At 41.4% G+C, this 24,805-nt stretch overlaps 1 protein-coding gene across 1 annotated transcript in view; it reads left to right on the top strand.

Annotated features, from left to right (window-relative positions):
* LOC113022371 (pleckstrin homology domain-containing family A member 6-like) overlaps window positions 1–24,805 on the top strand; it is a 71,404-nt gene that overhangs the window by 13,013 nt on the left and 33,586 nt on the right. Inside the window, exons 9-13 of the mRNA XM_026167713.1 lie at window positions 8,937–9,052; window positions 17,259–17,657; window positions 18,323–18,785; window positions 19,008–19,094; window positions 19,529–19,582. Coding sequence (XP_026023498.1) covers window positions 8,937–9,052; window positions 17,259–17,657; window positions 18,323–18,785; window positions 19,008–19,094; window positions 19,529–19,582 — 1,119 coding nt within the window. The remainder of the gene's footprint in view (window positions 1–8,936; window positions 9,053–17,258; window positions 17,658–18,322; window positions 18,786–19,007; window positions 19,095–19,528; window positions 19,583–24,805) is intronic.

The following is a 24,805-nucleotide window of genomic DNA, read 5'->3' as shown; positions in this document are numbered from 1 at the left end:
GTCCCCACCAAGAAAAAAACGCAATGGAAAATTTTTTTGTTTGCATTTCTTAATGACTTGGGTGAATAATAACCACAATCAATATTTTTTTTCAAAATAAAAAAATTTAAATTAGTTTTCAAATTATTGATCTCTACCAAATGGTTGAGATTTCACTTAATGGTAAAAGTATGAAATGAAATAATGCAAATACAAGTACAGTAGATAATACAGTTGAAAAAATCTAATAAAGGGCCAAATTATAATTAAATTACTGACAAAAACTATCCAGGGCATTTGATACAGTTTATTTCTAGTAGCATGCCAGTGAATATTGCTGTATTCATTTCATCAAAGGAAAGTATTATATCAAACAACAAAATACATATTTTTGTAATCTGCAAACGTGAAAAATGTGCAATAGCACAAAATACTCACATTCAGGCCACTTCTAAATGAATGCTACTATGCAAAATCTTTTTTTTTTTTATAAAAATAAAATAAAAACAGTGCAAATCGAGCACATCTGCTTGTGGTTTTGGTCGTTGGGGTTTTAGGGTGTAGCATTTATTCTGTGGTCTTGAAGAGCTGGATCATGGTTGTCTAACTCTAGATGCTGGCTTGTTAACTTGGTTCAGACACAGCCAGGTGGAAACCTTTTGAGAGTTGCGGTTTCTGATCCAGTAGAGCACAGTCCCTCTTGTAGACCAGGTATTCAAGTTAAGGATGTATCCGAACCGTGGAATTTGCCATCTCCTTAACTTGTTAATTATATCTTATTCTGTGACTTAACTTTCTGTTCATTTTAATCTTTTTGTACAGCGCTTTGTGACGGCCTGTCCATGAAAAGCACTTAATAAAATAAACTTTACTTACTTACTTACTATAACTTACTATAACTATAACTTGTCTTATACAGGTGTAATAGCATATCAGAAAGCTTAATTCCCCCCATATGTTAATTATATACAGGGATGAGTGATGGGCATGGGATGGTGATCTTTGCATTGGTCTCTTTGCTCTACCGTTTGACCGATGAAAAAACCATGAACCCACAGGCATTGTTTAGGAGGTTGACACATTTGGTGTCAAACCATTATATTGCAATCAGACCTTCATTAGAGCCTGTAGGTTCTGAGCTGAGGTTCTTTAATGGGTTTGCATAGTGTTTTTTGGTTTTTTTTACAACTTTGGCCCCTTAGAGATAGCTTCTGTTTGTTTTTCACTGAGGGGAACATTGAAGAATGTAGACCCCCCTTGATACAGCAGCATGTCGTGGATGATGCCAGATAAACTTGCTTGGCAGAACAATTTAAAGCCCCACTCATCTGGTTTGTTTGCAATATAGTGGTGGAGAGTGCCAGCCCTTGTGGCTTCATATGAAACCATGACCTCAAACACACTGTGGTTGAAGGTGGATGGTATCATTAGTATCATGCCACAGAACCATGCGATTTTTAGCCATATAATTGTTTATAGTCCATATAGCACTTGTTAAACATGAAATAAAATTTTTGACAACTTAGTAATATTAATTTACCAGCTACTGTAATTTGGTTAAAAGGAAATCAGTTTTGATATTTCTGATTTCCACATGTTATTCTTGATTTTTACAATAATTGTTAATATTAACTCAGAAAGTTACAAAAATGACTTACTGAGGAAATTCACCATATTCTTGCTGTGCAAACACTTAATGTGATTTATCAATAGCAACGGATAAACACAATGGGTCTAGTGGTCTGAATTTATGTCAAAAAATCAATTTAAATAACATTTAGGTTATATCAGCAGTAGCACCATAAAGTGACAAATCAACCGTTTGGTTGACCACCTTTTAAAAAAATTATTAAACATTTATTTTCACTTTTTTAATGGTGTCAAGTGACATACATCTGTTTAGTAAGTCATCTAACACTATCATATATCAAAAGATTATATCATCCTACCTTAGTTTCATCAAAAACACTCAAAATATGTTGGATGGGTTTTTGTTTCTGACTTCCTGGTTGGGAGAGGTATAAGAAGAGCCAACAGTTTAACAGTTTCCATTCACAGTGCCTTCTGGTGGATTTATTTATTTATTTTTTGGCATTACAGATGTAAAACTATTGGTAGAAAAGACTCAATAAGGAAGGTCAATTTCAGTGAAAGCCTCAGTTAGATATAGGGCCTGAAAATGTGCTCTACCATATCGTTGAGCAGAACGCTAAAGGGATACTGTGGTCGGTCACTGAGGTAGTCCAGTATCCATGTTGTAAGGTGATGGTCCACTCCTGAGTTCTCCAGCTTGTCCTTCGGGACCATGGGCAGAATGCTGTTAAAAGCACTGGAGAAATCAAAGAACATGATTCTCACAGTGCTCCCAGCGGGCTCTAAGTGAGAGAGGGAACAATGTAGGTGATGAATGAAAGCATCATCCACTGCAGTGCCAGGCTGGAAAGCGAACTGAAGTGGGTCCAGTGATGAGCTCACCAGGGCCAGAAGCTGTAACAGGACCAGCTGCTTCAGGGTCTTCAAGAGGTGGAATGTCAGAGCCACCGGCCTGTAGCTGTTGAGGTCCTTGGGGCGTGAGGTCTTTGGCACTGGTACAACACAGGAGGTTTTCCAGAGCCGTGGGACTCTCCCCAGCCTCAGCCTCCGGTTGAAGAGGTGCTCCATCACCCCACACAGTTGTCTGCGCAGGACCTGAGGACCCTTGAGCTGATGCCATCTGGACCCGCTGCCTTCTTGGCTTTAATCCTCCTCAGTTCCCTCCTAACCTGGGTAGTTGAGAGAGACAGGCAGGAACCTTGTGCAGGATGTGTACTGGGTGCTGTGGTTGGGGATGGGGATGGGGAGTAGTGACCGTGGTGAGTGGAGAAGGTGTGAAGTGGCTGAGGTTTCAGAGGTGGAACAGCAGCAGTGGGGGTGGGTGAGTCTGCAGCCGGTGTTGGAGACTGCATCCTGGATGAATCAAACCTGTTAAAGAAAAGAGTCAGTTCATTTGTCCGCCTCACATCCCCCACAGGCAGAGAGTTTTGATCTTTGTGGCCCGAGATGGTTCTAAGACCTCTCCAGACTTTACTGACATTATTCTGCTGAAGCTGGTTCTCCATCTTCAACAGACTTAAGAACATAGCTGACTGGGGAAAACGAAAGAAAACACAGAAAACAGATACTGGAGATAAACGAACATGAAGACAAGCGAGACTAGATATGAAACGTAGGATACAGGGGAAGCACAGTAACAGAAACGTAGGGATTAGAATCTATCAATATAATCTGAGCAGAATAATTAAACAACTAGAAATCCAAATGATTAAAGTAGAAACCTAAACAATACCAGTAAAAGCCTAAGGAACAGAAACACTGGATCATAGACCCAGTACCATGACAGTAAAGGACTGTGTTGGACTGGTCCACAGTGGCTGTGGTGTTCATAGTCAGTGTGAGGTTATATCAAGTGTCGCTCAGATGTATTCAAATTTAAACTGAACATGCTTAGATTTATTCACAGAATTCAATACTGTTTATTCTGCCTAGTAAAAACACAGTATAAACAGTATATTGTAAGTGTAGGGAATGGAATTGAGCTAAGCTGCTTTTATCTTATTGAATTCAGTTCCACTAAGAGCAGTAAACCTTTATGTAGTTTCATGATCACAGTTGATCCATTGATCATAGGCTGTGAACAAAAGAAAATCCATTTGAACTCACAAAAGAAATTATTTTTATTTGTGATCATTTCACCATACTGTGTCACTACAACCAAACTGAAGATTTTCCCTCCCACTAAAACCACTTTATTACCCTAACATATTAAGTTTCCTGTTCAGGTGTGGGGGCAAAGTAAAAAGAAAAGTTTGTATTCCCATGGACTAATTAGGGATGGGTATCGAAACCCGGTTCTTGTTGACAACCAGTTCCCACTGTTTCAATTCCTTGGAATCGTTTGCCATTTTTGCAAAGGATTCCCTTATCGATTCCAGTCGCCCCGAATGACGTCACCACGTTGTGGCGCTTCATTTACCCGGCAGGAAACACGGCGCCTAAGCGGCTCAAACGCTCAAAAGTTTGGTTATACTTTACGAGAACGGATGACAACAGGGCAACTTGCAATACTTGCAAAGTAGATATTTCATTTAAGGGAGGAAACACTACGAATATCAAAAGCATTTGCTCACAAAACACGCGATGACCTTAAATGAATGTCGTGTTTTTAATTCCGCTCCGGACTCGTGAATCTCAACCCAGCAGCAGCGGTAACGTTTGCACGTCCTCTCGTGTTAATGCGGCAGGTAAATAATCAACTAACAGTGCATATTATGTTAGCGCGATCTGCCTTCTTACAAAACCTGCCATTACTGTGCATTTAGGTGACCATGATGAGACAGACAGAGTCCGGCTGGCTCAGATGCTGGCAGTTCTCGCTGCAGTCTACCTGGTAGCGTCTCCTTTCAGGCCAGGATAGACGAATGTCACCGAGCAGTGACTAAGTTTGTGGTCAAAGGCTTGCACCCATTTGCCACAGCAGATGCTCCCGATTTCACTTTGGTAAGTGAATGTGTTTAATTGTAGGCAGGGACATTACTGTATATTCTTGTGTAATTGCTACAGAATAATTTATGTTACACTTTGTTATTGCTACAGGAGAATATTTATTTTATTATTTTACATTTACATTTTTTTTCCTGGGGACCCTGTGACACCCCATTGAAGAGCCGTAGGCTGGATCTCTTAAGATCTCACTGTTGGGTTTGTAAGGCCATGTTACTCTTAAATTTCTATCTTGTTCAAAGAGAAGATATAAAACAAAGTTCTAAGCTAATCGACTTTAGTGTTCTCCTTTTTTAAAAATAAGAATCCATAAGAGAATCGATAAAGAATCGAATCGTTAAACAGAATCGAAAATGGAATCGGAATCATTAAAATCTTATCAATACCCATCCCTAGGACTAATACAGCATTAGGTTTATTTAGCTGTAGTTTTACTTTTACTGGAGTCTTTTTTCACGCAAGTATCTATGCTTCATCTTAAGTAAATAATTTCTGTACTTTTGGTACCCCTATCTTTAGGATTTGACAAAATAACTGTATCTAATATTCAATTCCTTTTCATGTAACATGAGTACACTTTCTGTTTCCGAATATTAGCTCTATTGCTACCCTGTCCAATATTCTCCTGCCCTTCTGATTTGTGGTGAAGTGCTACTATACTAGTATTAGTAATTGTAGTCAGAAGAGATTTGTATATTTCTTGTGAGCATTAGCTTACTTTGTCTCACTCTTGTCAATATATAAATTCCTGCGCTCTTTCATAGTACAAGGGGTGGCTGTAGAGCAGGTCATCTACTGATCAGAAGGTTGGTGGTTCAATTCCTGGCTTCTCCTAGTCTGCATGCCAAACATCCTTGGGCAAGATACTAACCCCAAATTGCTCCCCGATGCATCCGTCGGAGTATGAATGTGTGTGTGAATGTCAGTTAGAAAGCACTTAGAAAATGTGCTGGTGTGAATGGGTGAAAGCACAAGTTGTGTAAAGTGCTTTGAGTGTTCAGAAGAGTAGAAAAGCACTATATAGAAACTAGTCCATTTACCATTTATCATATTCCAGGAGCCTGCGTTTCATTTCAGCTGTGTTGTTGTGTATTGTAGACTATACTATTTTTACTGTTTATCATGCTACTGTAACAGAAAAATGTCCCTTGTTGGATCAGTAAAATATTTATTTAATGTGGATAGCATTCATTTGAATAACACTGACTACAATGAAAATTTAGCTGTAACCACAAAAAAGAAAGTTATTTTACTGCTTTTATAGGAGCTCAAACCCAACCCAAGGACGTATCAGGCTTAGAGCTGCACTGTGGTTTTAGTGTTTTTCAGAGTGTTCAGTGGTTAGGAATTTTTTTTTCTGTTTATTGAGCTTCATTTATGCAAGTAATGTACTTAGGTCAAAGGTGAAGGGCACAGAAATATTTTATAGATGCATTAACATTTTGTTATATAAAATACAAAAACAATTGCATCCATAAGTATTTGACCTGATTTTGCCTCTTATTAAAAAGTGCTGAAGTTTAATTACATTTTTTGTTTAATTCAGGTTCTTTTTTTTTCTACTTTTGAAGAGGTTTTATGTAGTGTGCTATTGTCTGCTTCATCTCTAGTTCACTGAAGCATATTATTGCCACCTTAGTATTTTCTTTATTGGCTTTGTTTTTCCTTTGTTTCTTCTCTATTTGTTCTTCCTTTCTTCCGTCTTTAATTGTTTCTCATCTTTTGTTTATTTTTCAGTCTTAAGTTTCCAGTGAGGAAACGTGAAACTGGAAACCTTACTATGTTTTTGCTCTATTGTCATTCCATTTCTTATATTATCTTTTTAGCCTTTTCTTTTTTAATTTATTTAATTTTTTTCTGCTTCCCAATCTAATGCCTTTGCCTAAATGCATTTTCATTTTGTGTTAGTTTTGGTATTAAGTATAATAGCAAATAGTATACAGTAGATTTAAAAAGTATATTTGTATAATTGTAAGTAATACGTTCATGATTTAAGAAAGGAGCAAAGAATGGAGGGATCAGTAACTTGTTCTCCTTCTTTCATTTTCTGCTCTAGAAAGAAAGAAAGGACAACAAAGAAGGGTTATACATACACGTACATGCACACACATGCTCTGCCCCAACCTCTGTTGCTAGGTTACTGCTGCGTCTTAATATTCAGCCATTTCACACAGTTGCATCACCCTCTGTGAGTGCTGGAGGTGGAGTCTCATGATGTTCCACCGTGGAAGGAAATGACTCTTGTTTATGAGTGACATCATGTCCTCTATCCACATTAGAGGACATCTTCTCTACACACACACACACACACACACACACACACACACACTGCCCCAAGTGGAGCAGTCCACATATCTCGAGTCTTGTTCCTGAGTGAGGGGAGAGTGAACGGTGAGATTAGCAGACCGAATGGGGCACCATTTGCATCTGTTGTGGTGAAGAGAGAGCTGAGCATTAAAGCAAAGCTGTCGATTTACCAGTCACACATTGTGTTTTCAGAGGCAGTATGCTTTAAAATTAGAACCGCAAATGAAAAGGAGTTATGAAAAATGTGTCCAAACTAAATCTACATCCCAGAATTTAAATCGGACTGACAGATATGAGTTTCTTGAAATATGAAGAATTACCTGTGTAGCCAAAATGGATTGATTATGTCATTATTTGAAATAACTACAGTACTAGATAAAGCAATTATTAATATTTAGTAGATATTTAAAGCATTGTGATCCATAGTGCACAGTGTGTTGAAGCTAGAGTATAGTGCAGCATTTTATAAAGAGCAGTGACTGGTGGCTTTTGTCACAGCTAATCTTTTCCTCCCCTCTGTGTTTTTTTCCTCCCACTTTCATCTACACACATGAGGGCTTTGTCTTTTTGTTTTATTAGGAAACGCAGTTGGTAACAACATTAATATCCCAAAAGTTGTTTCTGTTCATCTGGACGTAGCGTTTTCAGTGGGAGAAACATTTTGTCACTCATCCAAGTGACTGCAGGTTTCCAAAATTATAAACAGTACATTTGCATAATGACTGAAACCAGCCCACTGAATGATTCATGGTCTGGTAGGTCAGTTCTTGATCATTATTATGCAAATTGGCATGACCATTGATCAACAACAACTGATCAATGGCCATGAGTACCATTCGCAGAGAGTTGGGGAATGGGTGCAAACACAGCATTGTAAGATAGTGAACAATACAGCATTAATATTTTATGTCTTACTCTGATTTAGAACTTCCCTGCCTGCAAGGAATGCACTATTATCTCTGTTGCACTGAACTGCGTGCCATTTTTTCAGTTATTGTGTGTGAATGTGTGTATGAATGGGTGGATGACTGGATATGCAAAGCGCTTTGGGGTCCTTAGGGACTAATAAAGCGCTATATAAATACAGGCCATTTACCATTTATTATCTGTATGTCATCTCTATTCTTCATCCTGGTTTAGTTCATAAAGTTTCACTTTCACCTCAAGAGAACATGTAAGGATTCTGGCATGCTACTTAGCAAAGCTAATCAGAAACTATACCCAGGATAATACTGAGCTATTAGCACTTTGGACTAGTTTGCATTCTAATTAAACTAAATTATATTATTAAACAAAACCACACTCTGGGAATATGATGGCACCACTCACCCACGAGCGTTTCAGAATAAAAAAGAAAAAAAAAACCTTTATTTTATTTTATAATTTTTATAAAGCCAGCTACCAATACTAATGCGCTTTTATTATTAAATATATTATTACATTTATAGAAAAATAATAAGTGTCAAAATTACTGCCTGCAGGATAGTAGTTTGTGTCACAATCTGGTTGTAGGAACTCAGGTGTTAGATGTCTCCAAAAAACAGTTTATTTACAGCACCAGTGCACAGTATATCCAGTGAAGGGAATCCAAAACTCCAGGGAATCACAGGGTAGCTCTCTCACACTCGCTCACGTCTTCTTCCCACACTCACACACGTTCACACGGCAGGGAGGTCACAGGTCTGGGGAGGAAGGTCTGAAAGCAGGAGAGAAGGAAAGAGAAGAAACGAATCACGAATCTGAAATTACTAAGCACAAGTTCACAGGAGCTGCGAGAAACACTAACATCAGTAGTACAATCATCCAGTGACAAGAGGAATTGTGTTCCAGCCTCAAATAGTGCTCCCGGTGATGACAGGTGATTGTTGTCAGGTGTGTGGGTCAAGGGCGGGAGCCCACAGTGAGCTCCGCCCAGGCAGAGAGGGAGAGAGAGAGAGAGAACCAAAACAGCACATGTAGCTTTGTGGGGCCGGCCGGGCAGGCACGGAGACCATGACAGTTTGAGACTGAGTTGAATGTGTTGCATCTCTTTGTTTCACTCTGCAGGTGTGGAAGGAAGAGGAGAAAAGTGAAAAAGGCAATTTAAAGCGTTTATTTGATTTTGCATTCAGGTGGAGCATGTCGGGACCAGGACATACTATTTCAGCACAGACAGCAATGCAGAACAGGAAGAGTGGATCAGAGCCCTGAGTGATGCTGCTGAGGTCACTAGTCAACCAAGAAACAGGTTTACACACACACATGCATGGAGCTATAAAGAGATTGAAAATGTGACATCATTTTGGGGTAAAACCGCAAAGGATTGTGGGTACGAGTGGCAAGCGGTACTAGCGCACGCAGGCTTTCACGTGAAAACAGTTACACAGCCATAAAAAGAAACACAAAGAATGGCAAGAAGCTGTTGTAGTATAAACTGCAATATCCGGTCGCATAACACTCACGGGAAGCGTCGTGGAAGAGAAATTGTTTAAGCCATGTTTCTGAAGTAACAAAGAGCCGACGGATGGCCTGGATTGCAGCCATTCGAAGACCAACTATACAATACAATACAATACAATACAATTTTATTTATATAGCACATTTAAAAACCCGAAGGCACACCAAAGTGCTTCACAGTAATATGAAGAGTCAACTATGACGTCCCAGAACACTCCAGCTCACATGTTAGTCTGCTCCAAGCATTTCCACAAAGGTAAGTCTTCTGTTGTAGTTATTACGTAATTTATCATAACATAATTATTGATGTAGGTTACAATCAAGTCTTATATTGATTTGAATTGAATTCATTGCGCTATGCTGCTTTGTTCACTGTGGCTTTGCGGGCTATTATTTCTTGTGTTTTGTAAGAAAACCAGCCTACAAAATGCTGGAATGTGATCCAGACTGGGCCCCTCTATCAACCTGGGTCAGACCGAGTTTAAAGCTGCTACCACAGCGAGATTTGAGAGAGAGAGAGCGATATCAAAACAGCCACGAAAAGTCCTGCATATATGTGCCCAAGTGTTGTATTGAAGCAATCAATTGATGAATAACTGTTTTCCAGTATGTTGTTTTGCAATGGCTTATTTTTGTTGCATGGTTGATTTGTTTTTCACCGAAGCAGCTAATAAAGCGTGATGGAATACAATTTTGCCTCTTTCTTGTAAGATTCTATAATAGAACGAAACAATAATGCCAGTTACAAATAAAGACTATAATTGAATGAATTACAAAACACTAATTTTATTTCTAATAGATCTGAGAATGTTGTGTAACACTACAACCTGAAACGACAACTAGATTGCGTTGACCTGTACAGGAGATAAAGGGGGAAAAATTAACAACAGCTGTGAAATGGAATAGTCCAAATCACCAAAGTAAGTGAGTGAGTAAGTAAGTGAGTGTATGCACTCACACTTAGGACCATATAATAATAAATATTTGCGTGATGAAAGTTGGGCAGCACGCTAACGTCCTTACTCCACTCTGTATGCTTGTATGGGTCTTACCCTTTCACTCCTTTGATTTTTTTCCTCGTACATTTTTTTGCCTTTTCGTCACGTCTGTCTTTGTACGGAGCTGCCGTGTTCTCCTTCGTTTTGTACATAACAGTTTTTGGGGCAAATAAAATGCAAGTAGGGATTAAAACCGCAGAAATAACGATTACCTGTGCTGGAAATGCTAGCGCTTGATGCAGTGTTTTGATTTTGTTGCCACTCGTACCCACAATGCAATGTGCGAAAGTCACGTGGTCTGTCAATCTCTATACATGGCACTTGAAAATATGTATATGTATATATTCAGCCATAGTCTATTGGGCCAATTCATTTGAACCTATCCAGATTTCCAGTCAGATTGGTGTGAATGCAAGCCAGGCAAGAGATAAATGGAAAATTTGGATCATGTTGTTATTTTGCATGAAAAGAGCAGAAATGTACAAAAGGTCAACTTATCCCCAAGGCCATAGCCAGGGCATAATTGTAACCACATAGCAGATCCATTTTTATCAGCAAATACAGACTCCTTTCCTAAAACCAGTGAATTGACAACTTGGTTATTGATCTCTTGGTTATTGGTTATTGATCTCTATCAGTCCTAACTACAGTACACAGTACAAGAGCCAAGGCTGTGAATTACTACAGAATAAATAGTGGCAGAGTTGAGTGGCACAATTTGACATGAAATGAAAATAATATTTTAATGATGCAACTTAGCAGGTGAATAGACTTATGTGGCTCAGAAAATGAATGTTTTTGATCATATATTACAAGATCTGAGTGAGTATTTGTTCTGTGTCTGTTAGCTTGCCATCACCAGTGTGTGAATGTGTGCATGAATGGGCGGATGACTGGATGTGCAAAGCGCTTTGGGGTCCTTAGGGACTAGTAAAGCGCTATACAAATACAGGCCATTTACCATTTCACAATTTAGAAATGTTGATGTCACAGATCACTTTCATATTTTAAAGATTGATCCAGCCATCCATTCTCTCCCCCTTATCAGGGTCACGGAGAGAGGCAGGGTACATCCTGGACAGATTAACAGCTTAGTGCTAATACTGATTAAATGCAGAGGTGTATAAACACATAGTGAGTGGAACAGGTGACTGAAGAAGAAATACTCATAATAGAAATCCCCCAGTAGCCTACACCTATTGCAGTGTAACGCGGGAGAGGAGGATTCAGGGTCACCTGGTCCAGCCCTAACTATATGCTTTAGCAAAAAGGAAAGTTTGAAGCCTAATCTTAAAAATAGAGATAGTGTCTGTCTCCTGAATCCAAACTGGAAGCTGGTTCCACAGAAGAGGGGCCTGAAAACTGAAGGCTCTGCCTCCCATTCTACTTTTAAATACTCTAGGAACAACAAGTAGGTCTGCAGAGCGAGAGCCCATCCATCCATCCATCCATCTTCATCCGCTTTGTCCGGGGCCGGGTCGCGGGGGCAGCAGCCTTTGCAAAGAGGCCCAGACCTCCCTCTCCCCAGCCACCTCCTCCAGCTTGTCCGGGGGAATACCAAGGCGTTCCCAGGCCAGCCGAGAGATATAATCTCTCCAGCGTGTCCTGGGTCTGCCCCGGGGCCTCCTCCCGGTGGGACATGCCTGGAACACCTCACCCAGGAGGCGCCCAGGGGGCATCCTTGTCAGATGCCCGAACCACCTCAGCTGGCTCCTTTCGATGTGGAGCAGCAGCTGCTCTACTCTGAGCCCCTCCCGGATGGCCGAACTTCTCACCCTATCTCTAAGGGAGAGGCCAGCCACCCTTCGGAGGAAGCTCATTTCTGCCGCTTGTATCCGCGATCTCGTTCTTTCGGTCACTACCCACAGCTCGTGGCCATAGGTGAGGGTAGGGACGTAGATCGACCGGTAAATTGAGAGCTTCACTTTTACACTCAGCTCCCTCTTCACCACGACGGACCGGTGCAGCGTCCGCATTACTGCAGCTGCAGCCCCAATCCGTCTGTCGATCTCCGGCTCCCTTCTCCCATCACTCGCGAACAAGACCCCGAGATACTTGAACTCCTCCACTTGGGGCAGGAACTCATCCCCGACCCGGAGTGGGCACTCCACCCTTTTCCGGCTGAGAACCATGGCCTCAGATTTGGAGGTGCTGATCCTCATTCCCGCTGCTTCACACTCGGCTGCGAACCGTTCCAGTGCGAGCTGGAGGCCTTCACCCGATGAAGCCAACAGAACCACATCATCTGCAAAAATCAGAGATGAGATTTTGAGGCCACCAAAGCGAAAGCCCTCCGCCACTTGGCTGCGCCTAGAAATCCTGTCCATAAAAATTATGAACAGAACCGGAGACAAAGGGCAGCCCTGGCGAAGCCCATCACCCACCGGGAACGAGTCCGACTTATTGCCCGCAATGCGAACCAAGCTCTTGCAACGGTTGTATAGGGATCGAATGGCCCGTAGCAATGAGCGAGAGCGAAGTGCTCTAATGGGGCATGGAACCCTGTGGAACTACATTATTAACCCTAGTGTGTGAAGACGACTCTCACTTTACATAACCAAATTGGAGTATATTAGATAGATATGATACAAACCACTGCAGTGCAGTACCTGTAATACCTACAGTGCGCTTTTATCGCTCTGGAGTTCCTATGCCCATCAACTCATCCAGCTCAATCAGGGCGACACCAAGTGAGTCCCATGCTAGCGAGAGATATAATCTCTCAGCAAACCTAGGTGTGCCCCAGGGCCTCCTCCTGGTAGGACATACCCAGAATACCTTACCTAGGAGTCATACTGGAGGCATCCTATTAAGATGCCTGAACCACCTTAACAGACTCCTTTCGAAGTGGAGGAGCAGTGGCGCTACTCCAAGGCCGTCTTAAGTAACCAAGCCCCTCACCCATCTCTAAGGCAGAGTCTTGCCGCTCTTCGAAAAAAAAAAAAAATTTCTGCCAGTTGTATTCTTGACTTCATTCTTTCGTCCACTACTAACAGCATGTGACCACAGGCGAGGGTATGAATGTAGACTGACTGGTAAATCGACAGCTTTGCTTTAATGCTCAGCTCTCTCTTCACCACAACAGATGCAAATGGTGCCCCATTCGGTCTGCTAATCTCACCGTTCACTCTCCCCTCACTCAGGAACAAGACTCGAGATATGTGGACTGCTCCACTTGGGGCAGTAACTCTTTCCTTGTGACAAGTTATTGCTATTAACTATTATTTAATTTTATGGCTACTTCTTGTATTTACCTTGTGTTCCATCTAATTTTTGCTGGTCTTTTGTTGGTTTCAAGCAATGTCTTATTGATTTTCTATTTCTTTTACCTCACTTTGCTTTATTTTTATTATCTTTTTTTTTGGGGGGGGGGGGGGGGGGTGCTATCTTTTTGCTTTTTTAAATTTATGAATGCTGTTAATAGTTATTATTTTGACCAAAGCTAATTTCAATTGAGGGTGTGTGGGAGTTTGCCCAACCAGTCTACATGTGTTTTGTGGCATTCGACCAGGTCCCTGGAGGAAACCTGTGGGGCTGCTTTGGGCGTACAGGGTGTCTGTCCAGTCGATGGAGGCCATTTAGACCCTGTACAACTGCAGGAAGATCTTGGTTGTATTGCCGGCAGTGAATCAGACTAGTTTATGGTGTATTTTTAGACTGCCAGGGCTGCTCTTTGTCACCAATTCTGTTTATAGTTTTTTTTTCATTAGTCCTTTATTTATCCAGGTAAAAATCTCATTGAGATTAAAAATCTAATTTCCAAGAGAGACCTACCAGCAAAAGCCAAAAATACATGTACCACATAAGTACATAACAATTAAAATAAATACAATATCCCATACAAATGTTAAAAAAATGCAATAACTGATCATTATGAGGTATATTAGAAACAATCACACTGATTTTGAGTGGTTGCAGAGAGACTTCTGTTGATTAAGCTGTTTTAAATCTGGATAGAAAGATTCAAATAAAGACCCTGATGAAAGAAAATGCCCATTAAAGCAGTTTAAGATGTCACATTTTTCTGTTAACGTGCACACTGGCAACTCATTGGTAGTTATGTCCCCATGAGAAGATTTTCTTATTTTTCATTTTTTTATTATATCCAGAATTTTTTAGGGTCATTCAGATGTTTAGTTGTTTTTTAAAGACAGAATTCTGATTTGGCCTTTTTAATTATGGAGGTTGAACGAAGTCTGAGCTGTCTAAAAATCAGACAATCCGCTTCAGACTGAGTTTTTCTGGCCTGAGCCCAGGCAGCATCCCTTTTTTGAGGAGACTGGATAGCTGAGGAGAAAACCAAGGGTTGTTTCTGCACTTTACTCTAAATTTGCGCATGGGGGCATGTTTATTTATAATTTTGATAAAACTGCCATACAAATAATTCCATCTGAGCTCAACATCAGTGATCAGGTGGATTTTATTCCAGTTATAGTCCCATAAAACTCGAAAGAAAGCTTGCTCACAGAAATGCTTCAAATCTTATTTAAAAACTATTTGTGGTCTCGATTTTGGGACCTTCAGTTGTTTGACTACAGTTATCAGACAGTGGTCACTGATATAATTTGCAAAAAACCCAGTGTGAGAATATTTACAGTATTTACAGCGTGTCAGTTAAAACTAAATCTATAAGTGACGACTTTTATGGGCATTTAGGATTTGGATGAGTTGTAAATTAGTTGTGTGAGATTGTATGAATCACACATAGATTTAAAAAAGTCTGAGGCAGAAGACGACCAGTCCCAGTTGAACTCTTCAGCCAGCACAATTTCATCAAAATCTAATGTAGATAGTTTTTCACTAAATTAAATTCAAGCCTCACTACTAGCCGAGGGGTGTCTGTAACAGCCCACAATGGTGATAAAATAGCCTTTGAAAACCTCCAAAAAGTTGATTCTGTTCATCTGGACGTAGCGTTTTGTGGGAGAAACGTTTTGTCGCTCATCCAAGTGACTTCTTCAGTCTCAGCAGGTTTCCCCAATCTTATAAACAGCACATTTGCATAATGACTGAAACCAGCCCACTGATCATTGGTCATGAGAATTTGCATAATTAAGATTACGGAACTGAACTTAATTAGGAACTTTTTTACATAAATTGCAAAACCGCCACCCTGGGGCAGTCGCAACAGAAAAGCCGTTATTGTGATGTCTGTCAGGAATTGATTTTGTAAGCCAGGTTTCTGTCACGGTCCGGGTCAGCGGCCGTGTGAAGAGTGGAAGGAGGACTCAAACGCAGCACTATTTCAGACGTGAAGGGTGATTTATTGACAATACCAAACATAAAGTGGAGATGGCAAAAACTGAACTCAGGACGAACTAAACTGGGAGAAACTACACAAAGGAGTGGCAAACCTGAACATGAAGGGAGAACAGCAGGGAGAGCACGCAGGGGATTTCACAGGGTATGAACACAGACGACGCGACGAGGAGCAGAGGAAAACACACACTATAAGTACACAGAGAGACACTGGGAAATCACACACAGGTAGGGGAAACAGCTGGACCTGATTAACCTGACGAGACAGGGGAACACTAACACCAGGGACCAATAGAGGGAGCACAAACCCAGAACCCAGTATCTAAAATCCCAAACACAAACCATCCCCAAACAGCCACGAATAATAATGAAAGTAATAACAATAAAGAACATAAACACAAAGTCACTGAGTCATGGCCACAGGACCATGACAGTACCCCCCCCTCAAGGGCTGGCCCCCGACAGCCACAGAAACACACCACCTGCGGGCGGCAGGGGGCCCAGGACGGAGGGACCGGGCCATGACCAAAGATGGAGGCCCCAGAGTCCCAAAATAAGGCACACAAAACTCACAGGGGAGCAGAGTCCGAAACACAGTTCAGGTGGCCGGCCTGGGGCCCGATAACACAGGAGGCCAGGCCAGGAGGCCTCCTGAACTGTCCCATCCTGGCCTCCAACTAAACATCATTGCCAGACCTGGCCCACATCTGGCTGACATACACCCTGCCATGACACCAGTCAGTCAGAAGTGCCAACTTGATGCCGGATCCAGGCCAGTCCTGTTTCCTATGAGCCTGGGCCACATAAACCAAGCCACAATCTGGCCAGATGTGGCATGCCATCACATAAACAGTGACCCAAAACCCATATCTCTATGACATACCACTTACCATGCCAGAAGTCAGCCAGCAATGGGTGATGGTGGAACCTGACTGTGAAAAAATATCTAGACATAGCTAAGTGATAGCCTTCAGGCTTCATCAGGTGGTGACCACCAGTTTGCACTGGAGCTTTTTGTGGCCGAGTGTGAAACGGCGGGAACAATAATTAACACCTCCAAGTCTGAAAGGGCAGAGCACCGACTGCAGATCAGGGCCGAGTTATACCCCCCAAGCAGTGGAGCTGAAGTATCTCACGTATTTGTTCCCAACTGAGGGGAGAATGGAACACTCCCTCACGTTATCTGTCAACATGAGATAATACAACACATGAGCTCTGTTGTGGCAATGAGAGAGCTGAGAATAAAAGCGAGGATGTATTTTTACCAGGCAATCTGTGTTCCTATTCTCACCCTATGGTCACAAGCTCTCATTAGTGGATGAAACAATCAGGTTGTGGACACAAGTGGAATAAATTTCTTTAGAAGAGTGGCTAGGCCCTCCCTTAGAGATAGGGTGAAGAGCTTGGTTATTCAAGAGGGACACAGTGTAGAACGGCTGCTCCTCTACTTCTGCTTCTGTGCCAGTTGAGGTAGTTGGGCATCAGACTAGGATTCCTCCTGGACGCTTCCTAGGTGAGCTATTCCAGGCATGTCCTACGGAAAGGCCCTGGAGCAGGACAAGTCCATGGCACATACCAAGGACTCAGCAACAACAGAAACTACTATTATTAAATAAATAAGTGGGGTAATATCGGTAACAGTGACTCTTGACTCTTTGGTGCCGTACTCTGCTTGATCTTTTGGTGTCAGATCCAGTGCTGTCCTAATTCTCATTCATTCTTTTTCTTCCAAATACCCAGGAAACACCAAGATTTTATCAACCACAGCATGGAGACAAAGCCTCATAACTCACAAACACAACACTTATGCTCTCACATAAATGATAGAATGGAAGGGAAAAGTGAAGAAGCTGAAGGGGGAAGAACAACTCCTCCTCCTAGTGCCATGCCCCTCAACAGCAGTAGTAAACCCCCTCCATCCAACAGCCACAATGGACATCAACCAGCTGAGGGACATGAAGAGCCAGGTGTTGGTTTATCATATGAGCCCAGGGAACAACAGGAGAATGTGGTGCTGAGGAGAGGTTTTGTCCCAAGGACAGCTCCAGAGAGGTTGGCCCAAAGAAAGTGCTCAATGGCTCAACTGCAACAGTGGGTCAACCAGCGGCGGGGCATGGCCTCGCAAGAAGACATCAACAGGTAGCTCAATTTAGAAGAGAAGAAATATAACTGCTCTTTGTGTCTCCAGGTCTTCAAATATTATAAGTTATTTACTATGATTTTACACTGGCACAGTGATCATTGAATTACGTGCACACTAATAATGTAAACTATCAGAAATACAGATTATATACATTATTGTTGATTATTTTAATGGAATAGAAAACCTTTCAAAAACAAATATTAAAGCAGTGCACAACTTGTTTTGTAAGGCTGTTTGAAGAAGTGTTGGTTCTCAAATGATTTTCTATAGTTTTCAGACACCTTTGGCACTAACCAAATTATTCACACTTCTTATTTAATCCCAAAAAAATATTATCACACTAATTTCAAAGATCCCATAATTAAATAAAACCTTTCAACTGTTTTTATTTTCATCTTTTCTGTTTTGTATTGTTTGTCTATAACTGCTATTTCATGAGTAAGTTTCCTTTCTGTGTTTCTAGAAAGACTTAATTTGATTTGTTTTATGAAAATGTAATGTATATATATAAAAATTAATGTGTATTTTAAAAAGGGAAAAATGTAATTTTAGTCTTTATCCTATTGTGTTTCTTAAAGAAGAACTAGACCAAGATAAACTTTCACACATTCAAATAGTTTTTCATGTCGGAAATATTCTCTAATTTTTCCTGTGCTTTCAGGCCACCCTCTTACTATTCTGTGAACCAAGAAGTCTCAGCTGGCTACTATAACTTTGTGGACGAATACTCTTTGTACCTACCAGGGGTCCGACCAGACAGCATCTGCTCTATGTCTGCTGTGGGGGGCTATGACAGACTATGGACTATTGAGCAAAAGCGACACTCTCTGAGGGATGAACCCCACCGGTTGTACAGGAAACAGATGCCCCAAGACCAATGGGGGCCACAGTACTATGGTGGAATGGAAACATCCATGAGGAGCCTGTTTATTCAGCCACGCTCCAAGTCTGTGCCCAGATCACCATCCTCATCATCGAGGCGGCCCTATTCACCAGCGTCATGCACCTATGCCTCACCTGCTCGATCACTATCCAATGGTTTTGACCGGTTTTCAGGGAGGATGAATGAAGATGCAATCTATCCACCAGTCTACAGTCTGAGAAGATCTTTCAGCTCCCCAAAGGTGAACCGGTTTACTGTGTTTGTGTGTAGCTTTGAGAAACTAATGTTTGATAAGTCTTTGAATAACATTTATCAATACAGAAAGTCAGCAGGGATAAAATCAAGACTCTCCAGTTTTGATATAGTGACACCATATTCATCTAACACCACTCTAACACTCTCACTCACCTTACTTCTATTTTGTCCTTTCTTCTTTCTATGTTCTCTTCCCTACTGCCTTTAGTATAACTACCATGGTGATAGGAGATCATTAAACCAAGGATTATACCACCACAACTACCCTGTTTCCCCTTCTGTTCACAGTAAAATGGTATGTGCTGCAAAAGTATGTAAATTGTACTTAATGCACTTCATGCTGTGGCATATGTAACTTTGTATTGTAAATGCTGTCAGCTGTGGGGTCTGGCATTAATTATCTGTATGTCCAAGTAGAGATGTCTGATCCATTTTGGTTACCTTGGCTTTGGGTATCTACTGATAATAAGCAATGATTGGGTACCATTAATACACTGTATTTGTGATTGTGAAAAATAAACTAGGAATGATATGCAAAGGGGACATTAAGGATGACTTTCACATTTTGGTCTTGTTTTTAAAGGAACTTTACAAATATATATTTATTGCATATGCATTTATTAAAACAATACATCATAAGATCAAAATAATAAGATAAAGAGTTGCTATCTATACAATATTTGTCTTTTTGATTTCCACGCTTGCCACCAATGCTGCTGCTTGGTTCAGGAGGATATATTAGATTTTCAGCTCCAGCGCAACCTGGATTACCTAGATCAACAGGTAGGAGGAAACATACAGTAGTGTTTGCCAATAAATACTTTATACACACCATTTTTCATAATTCTTGACAGTTCTTACCTACTTTACTGCCCTTTAAAATCTCTTTTCTATGTTTTTTGTGTGCTTCTCTTGTATAGAGTATCTTTGGCTGTCCATTAACTTCGAAAATATGATTCCTTTATAACAGTTCAAATATTGTTCCAGTTGTCCTGTCATACAACTTTCTTCTCTGGTCTATAATCCAAGCTTCAGTTACTCAGGGAAAGCTCTCTATTTGGGATGGTCCCCAATTTTTTCGAGCACTCACCCTCAACAACAAAGTAGAAGTAAGGAAAGTAGCAGCCCCTGAGGAGGCAGGCTTCAGTTGAGACTAAACGTATTTATAACACCACCATAACAACAAAATGTAATTTATTTTGCTCTTTTTGTATGGTATAGTGTCCTAAATAGTCAGCCTAATTTAATGTGTTGCCTACCTTCATTTCTTATTGAAGTCAAAATCAAATTAATGTATTGGCTGTGTAATGTGGGATACAGACTTTGGAGATTACATACATGAAAACTCCCATTTTTATTTATGCTTTGAATTACAGTGGAACCCCGACTTACGAAATTAATTCATTCCCGAGGGTCTTTCTTAAATCGAAAATTTTCACAAGCCAAAGCATCCATCGCGCGTTTTGACTGAGGCGATGCTGTACGATAGGCTATAGGCTAATTGCTAACTAGAACAACAATATGTCATTCAAGTGGAACAGCGAAGCGCAAGTACGGAAGCCAAGGGGTTGTCACATGATTCGAAAGGCATTGTGGGCATTGTAGGCTCAGCCAATCAGAGCCAGCGTATTTTGTTACTCGGGCATTTTGCCGTAACACGGGCAAAAATATTGACGTTCAGTGCCTTCGTAACTTGAATTTTTTGTGAAACGGGGTATTTGTATGTCGGGGTTCCACTGTATTTGAAATTTTTTGACACCAACAAGTTGGGATGTCCTTAATATGCTCATCTTAAGTGCACAGTTCTGGTTATGATAGCTGCTGTCCACCTACAGTTAGGCCCATAAAAGTTTGGGCATTGACACAATTTGTGTAATTTATGTCTCTGTACATAACAACAGGGAATTTTAAATAAGAAAAAATGAAGTAAAGGCTTCAAGACCTTCAACAAAAGTACTGAATTAACTGTTTCCAGCAATAGTCCCACATTTTCAGGGGTTTATAAGTAACTATACTAAATGCTTAATACTTGGCTGTTTCTGTACCTGAAGGTTTGAACCGCCAGAGAGCATAGCCGTGTAAACCTCAGAATTCATCCTGCCAATTCAATCAGCAGTCACATCATTATCATCATCAGTAGTGACCTGCTTCCAAATGCAGCCATACATGTCCATGCCATAACACCTTCAACATGTTGGAAAGATAATGTTGTTCCTTTAGTTCTCCATACTTTTCTCTTCCCATCAATCAGGTACCAGATAATCTTGTACCGGAATCTTGTTTAATCTATCCAAAAATTGTTTTTGTTCTCTTGCTTAGTGGCAAGTGGCAGACCACAGTAACATCCCTAAAAAGGATTCAGTAACCATCACAGTGGCAGACATCTCCAAGAAAGTGTCTCAAGCATGAAAAGTTACACAGTACCAGGCCCTAACATGATTCTAACCTACTGGTTAACAAAGCTAATTACACTCCACAAATGTCTCTCAGCACAAATGAACCAGCCGCTAATGGATGAGATACACAGAGAATGGCTAACTGAAAGACAGACAGTCCTGATACCCACGGATCCCCATATTGCACCGGTCACATCCAACTACCGACAAATAACCTTCAGCTCAACATGGAAGCTCCTGTCAGGCATCATAGTAGTTAGCATGAACAGGCACATGCAGAGGAGCAAGAAGGGGACTATTATGGAAAGACAGGTCTGTGCACCGCATCTACCACTGGCAGATAGAAGACATAGCTGATGTCAAGAAATCCTACAATGGCTAGAGAATGCTAGACTCAAAGAAAGCACAGAGGAAATAATCAAGACAGCACAGGAACATACTCTAAGCAAAAGATCCCAGGTGCAGGCTGTGCAGAGATTCCCCCAAGACAAGCAAGTAACAGCAGGGCGCAAGATAATCGCAAGTAGGGAATACATGAAATGCCCTAACCAAGTGACTAGCATAGTATACAGGGATATCTGTGCTGGGTATGGCCTGGAGGTCCAGAGGTCAAACTACCCTTGTCTTGCCTCCCAAGGGTAGTTGAGATTGACCAACCTAAGATCCTGTGGGACTTCCAGATACAAATTGATAAACAGCTGATGGCTAATCAACCGGACATAGTAGAGGTGGACAAGCAGAGGAGGATGACACCAGTGATAGATGTAGCTATACCAAATGATAGAAACACTAGGAAGTAGGAACATGAGAAACTTGAGAAATAACAAAGAGAGAGGAGTTCAAAAAGACCGTGAAGGGAACAGTAGTCCTCATGCTGGTCCATGCCAGTGCGCTTGAATGAGAGTACCCTTAACACTACTGGGTGTTTTTGAAATGGCCCACTGGTTCACCAGCTCACAATCAGAGTACGATGCACACCAAATGGACTGGACTGGTTCTTATATAACGCTTTTCTACTCTGAGCATTCAAAGCGGTTTACACATCTTGCTTCACATAAGCACTTTTTTTTATATGCTATTTCTATGTAAGTGCCTTCTATCTAACATTCAGATGCATTCATACTCCGATGGATGCATCAGAGAGCAACATAGGATTAGTATCTGAACCAATAATTAGTAGGCGACCTGCTTTACCACCTAAGTTACAGCGTCACTGGTGCATGTCCTCCCAAATCCCCGGCCAATGAAATTGGGCCATTATTCATTCCATCCATCCATCCATTTTCTTACACTTATCCTGGACTGGGCCGCGGGGGCAGCACCCTAAGTAGAGAAGGCCAGACCTCCTCCAGCCTCTTTTCTAGGGGAACACCAAGGCCTTCCCAGGCCAGCTGAGAGATCTCTCCAGTCACTACCCAAAGCTCATATCATAGGTAAAGGTAGGGATGTAGACCAACCAAGAAATTGAGAGCTTCGCTTTTACGCTCAGATATCTCTTCACCACAACAGACCGGTACAGCATCCGCATCACTGCAGCAGCTGCACCAATTTGTCTGTCAATCCCCCGCTCTCTTCTCTCCTCACGCATGAAAAAATCCCTGAGATAATTAAACTCCTCTACTTGGGGCAGGAACTCATCCCTGACCCAGAGTAGGCACTCGACCCTTCCGGGGCCGATTCTCATACCCGCTGCTGCTCTAGTTTGAGTTGGAGGCCATCACTTGATGAAGCCAACAGAACCCCGTCATCTGGTGGACCAGCGCTGGCCCTTGGTCACCACCAGGGTCTTGCCAGCAATGCGTACCAAACTCTTGCAATGGTTGTATAAGGTTTGAATGACACCCCATACTCCTGAAGCACCTGTCATATGTGGTCAAATGCCTTCTCCAAGTCAAAACACATGCAGACTGGTTGGGCAAACTCACATGCCCCATCAAGTATCCTCCATAGCATGAAGGGCTTGTCCAGTATTAAAACCGCATTTTCCCTCTTGTATCGACTAACAGACGGAAAATCATTTCCAACACCTTGGCATCTAGACCCAGGAGATTTTACCCTTTCCCCCAGGGTGGAAGCAAGCAGACCGTCCCAGGCTCCGCAGCAGCAGGGAGGCCCCGCATCCCAGATCCCAATCGGACGGCCAACACCTCCTTCCAGCCCCCCCGCCCCAATGGCCAGTCATTCCTTTTGAATAATTTTTTAACCCTGTCCAGCCATCGGCAATTCGCTGCCGCCTGCTTGAAGTTGTATAGCTGGCAGTTCCACCACTGTCTGGACTAGCACCTCCAACTAGTGATGTGTCGGTCGCGAACGAAACGGCTCTTAGAGCCGGGTCTTTGAAGTAAACGACGCGAGCCGTGGTTTTTTTTTTCTTCTTTCTCTCACCCTCTCTCTTGAACTTTTTTTCCGCTTCACTTCGCACGCGACCTGTGCTTTGCGCTGGGAAGAGGGGGGAGGGCTGGTAGTTACACTCTTAGTAGCACAGGAACAGAGCGGGAGGGAGAGATAGAGAAAGAGAGCCAGTGACAACAACTTCACATTAAAAAGGTATAGTAATGGTCCACAACTATTTTCAGTTGCGGATGATAAAGGATTCAGAAAGTTTATTCATGCAGGCCCATATGACAGAGAATGTACATCTTCTTTTTGTTTTTATATTTTAATTTATATTTAATTGTGTTGTGACTTGCAGTGTTTTATGTTGTTTTACTTTAAATTTGTTTAAAAGGAAAAATCTGAAAATTTAAATAGTTAAAAGTTGAAATGTAAATAGTTGGTTTTTGTATTATATGATTTCTTTTTAACATTTTATGTGGAGTGAATAAACAAAAGTATATTTAAAGTATATTTACGGCACATACAAACCCCGAAGCACGTAGAAACTCCAAAACACGTAAAAACTCCATAGCACATACAAACTCCGAAGCAAGTACAAACCCCGAAGCACGTAAAAATTCCAAAACACGTAAAAACTTCATAGCACGTACAAACTCCGAAGCACGTACAAACCCCGAAGCACATAAAAACTCCAAAACACGTACAAACTCCATAGCACGTACAAACTCTGAAGGACGTACAAACCCTGAAGCACGTACAAACACCAAAACACGTAAAAACTCCAAAACATGTACAAACTGCATAGCACGTACAAACTCTGAAGGACGTACAAACCCTGAAGCACGTACAAACACCAAAACATGTAAAAACTCCAAAACACGTAAAAACTCCATAGCACGTACAAACTCCGAAGCACATACAAAACACAACAGAAGTGCTCCATGATGCTAGGCGCAGTGTTGAGCTTTTGTTACCTAGTGGCTACACAAGCCAGGAAGTACCAACGACTGGATTTGGTGTGTGGTAGTAACAGGTAAATGAAAAGTTTTTGAATTATTTGAATATATATGAGTGCTTGTGTATAAATACACAAACAATACACATATGCTTTTAATTGTGCAATTTAAGTGATCTAGGTAGCTCTGTTTTGGAAGTTCAGTTAACGCTAGAAATGTGTTTTGGAGTTTGTACGTGCTTTGGGATTTGTACGTGCTTTGTTTCAAGGGGCCACCGTATATATTTATATATAAGCATATACAAATAAAACCACTTT

Source organism: Astatotilapia calliptera, chromosome 5, assembly GCF_900246225.1.
Source record: "Astatotilapia calliptera chromosome 5, fAstCal1.2, whole genome shotgun sequence".
Classification (NCBI taxonomy): domain Eukaryota; kingdom Metazoa; phylum Chordata; class Actinopteri; order Cichliformes; family Cichlidae; genus Astatotilapia; species Astatotilapia calliptera.
This window is presented reverse-complemented; position numbering and strand designations above follow the sequence as displayed.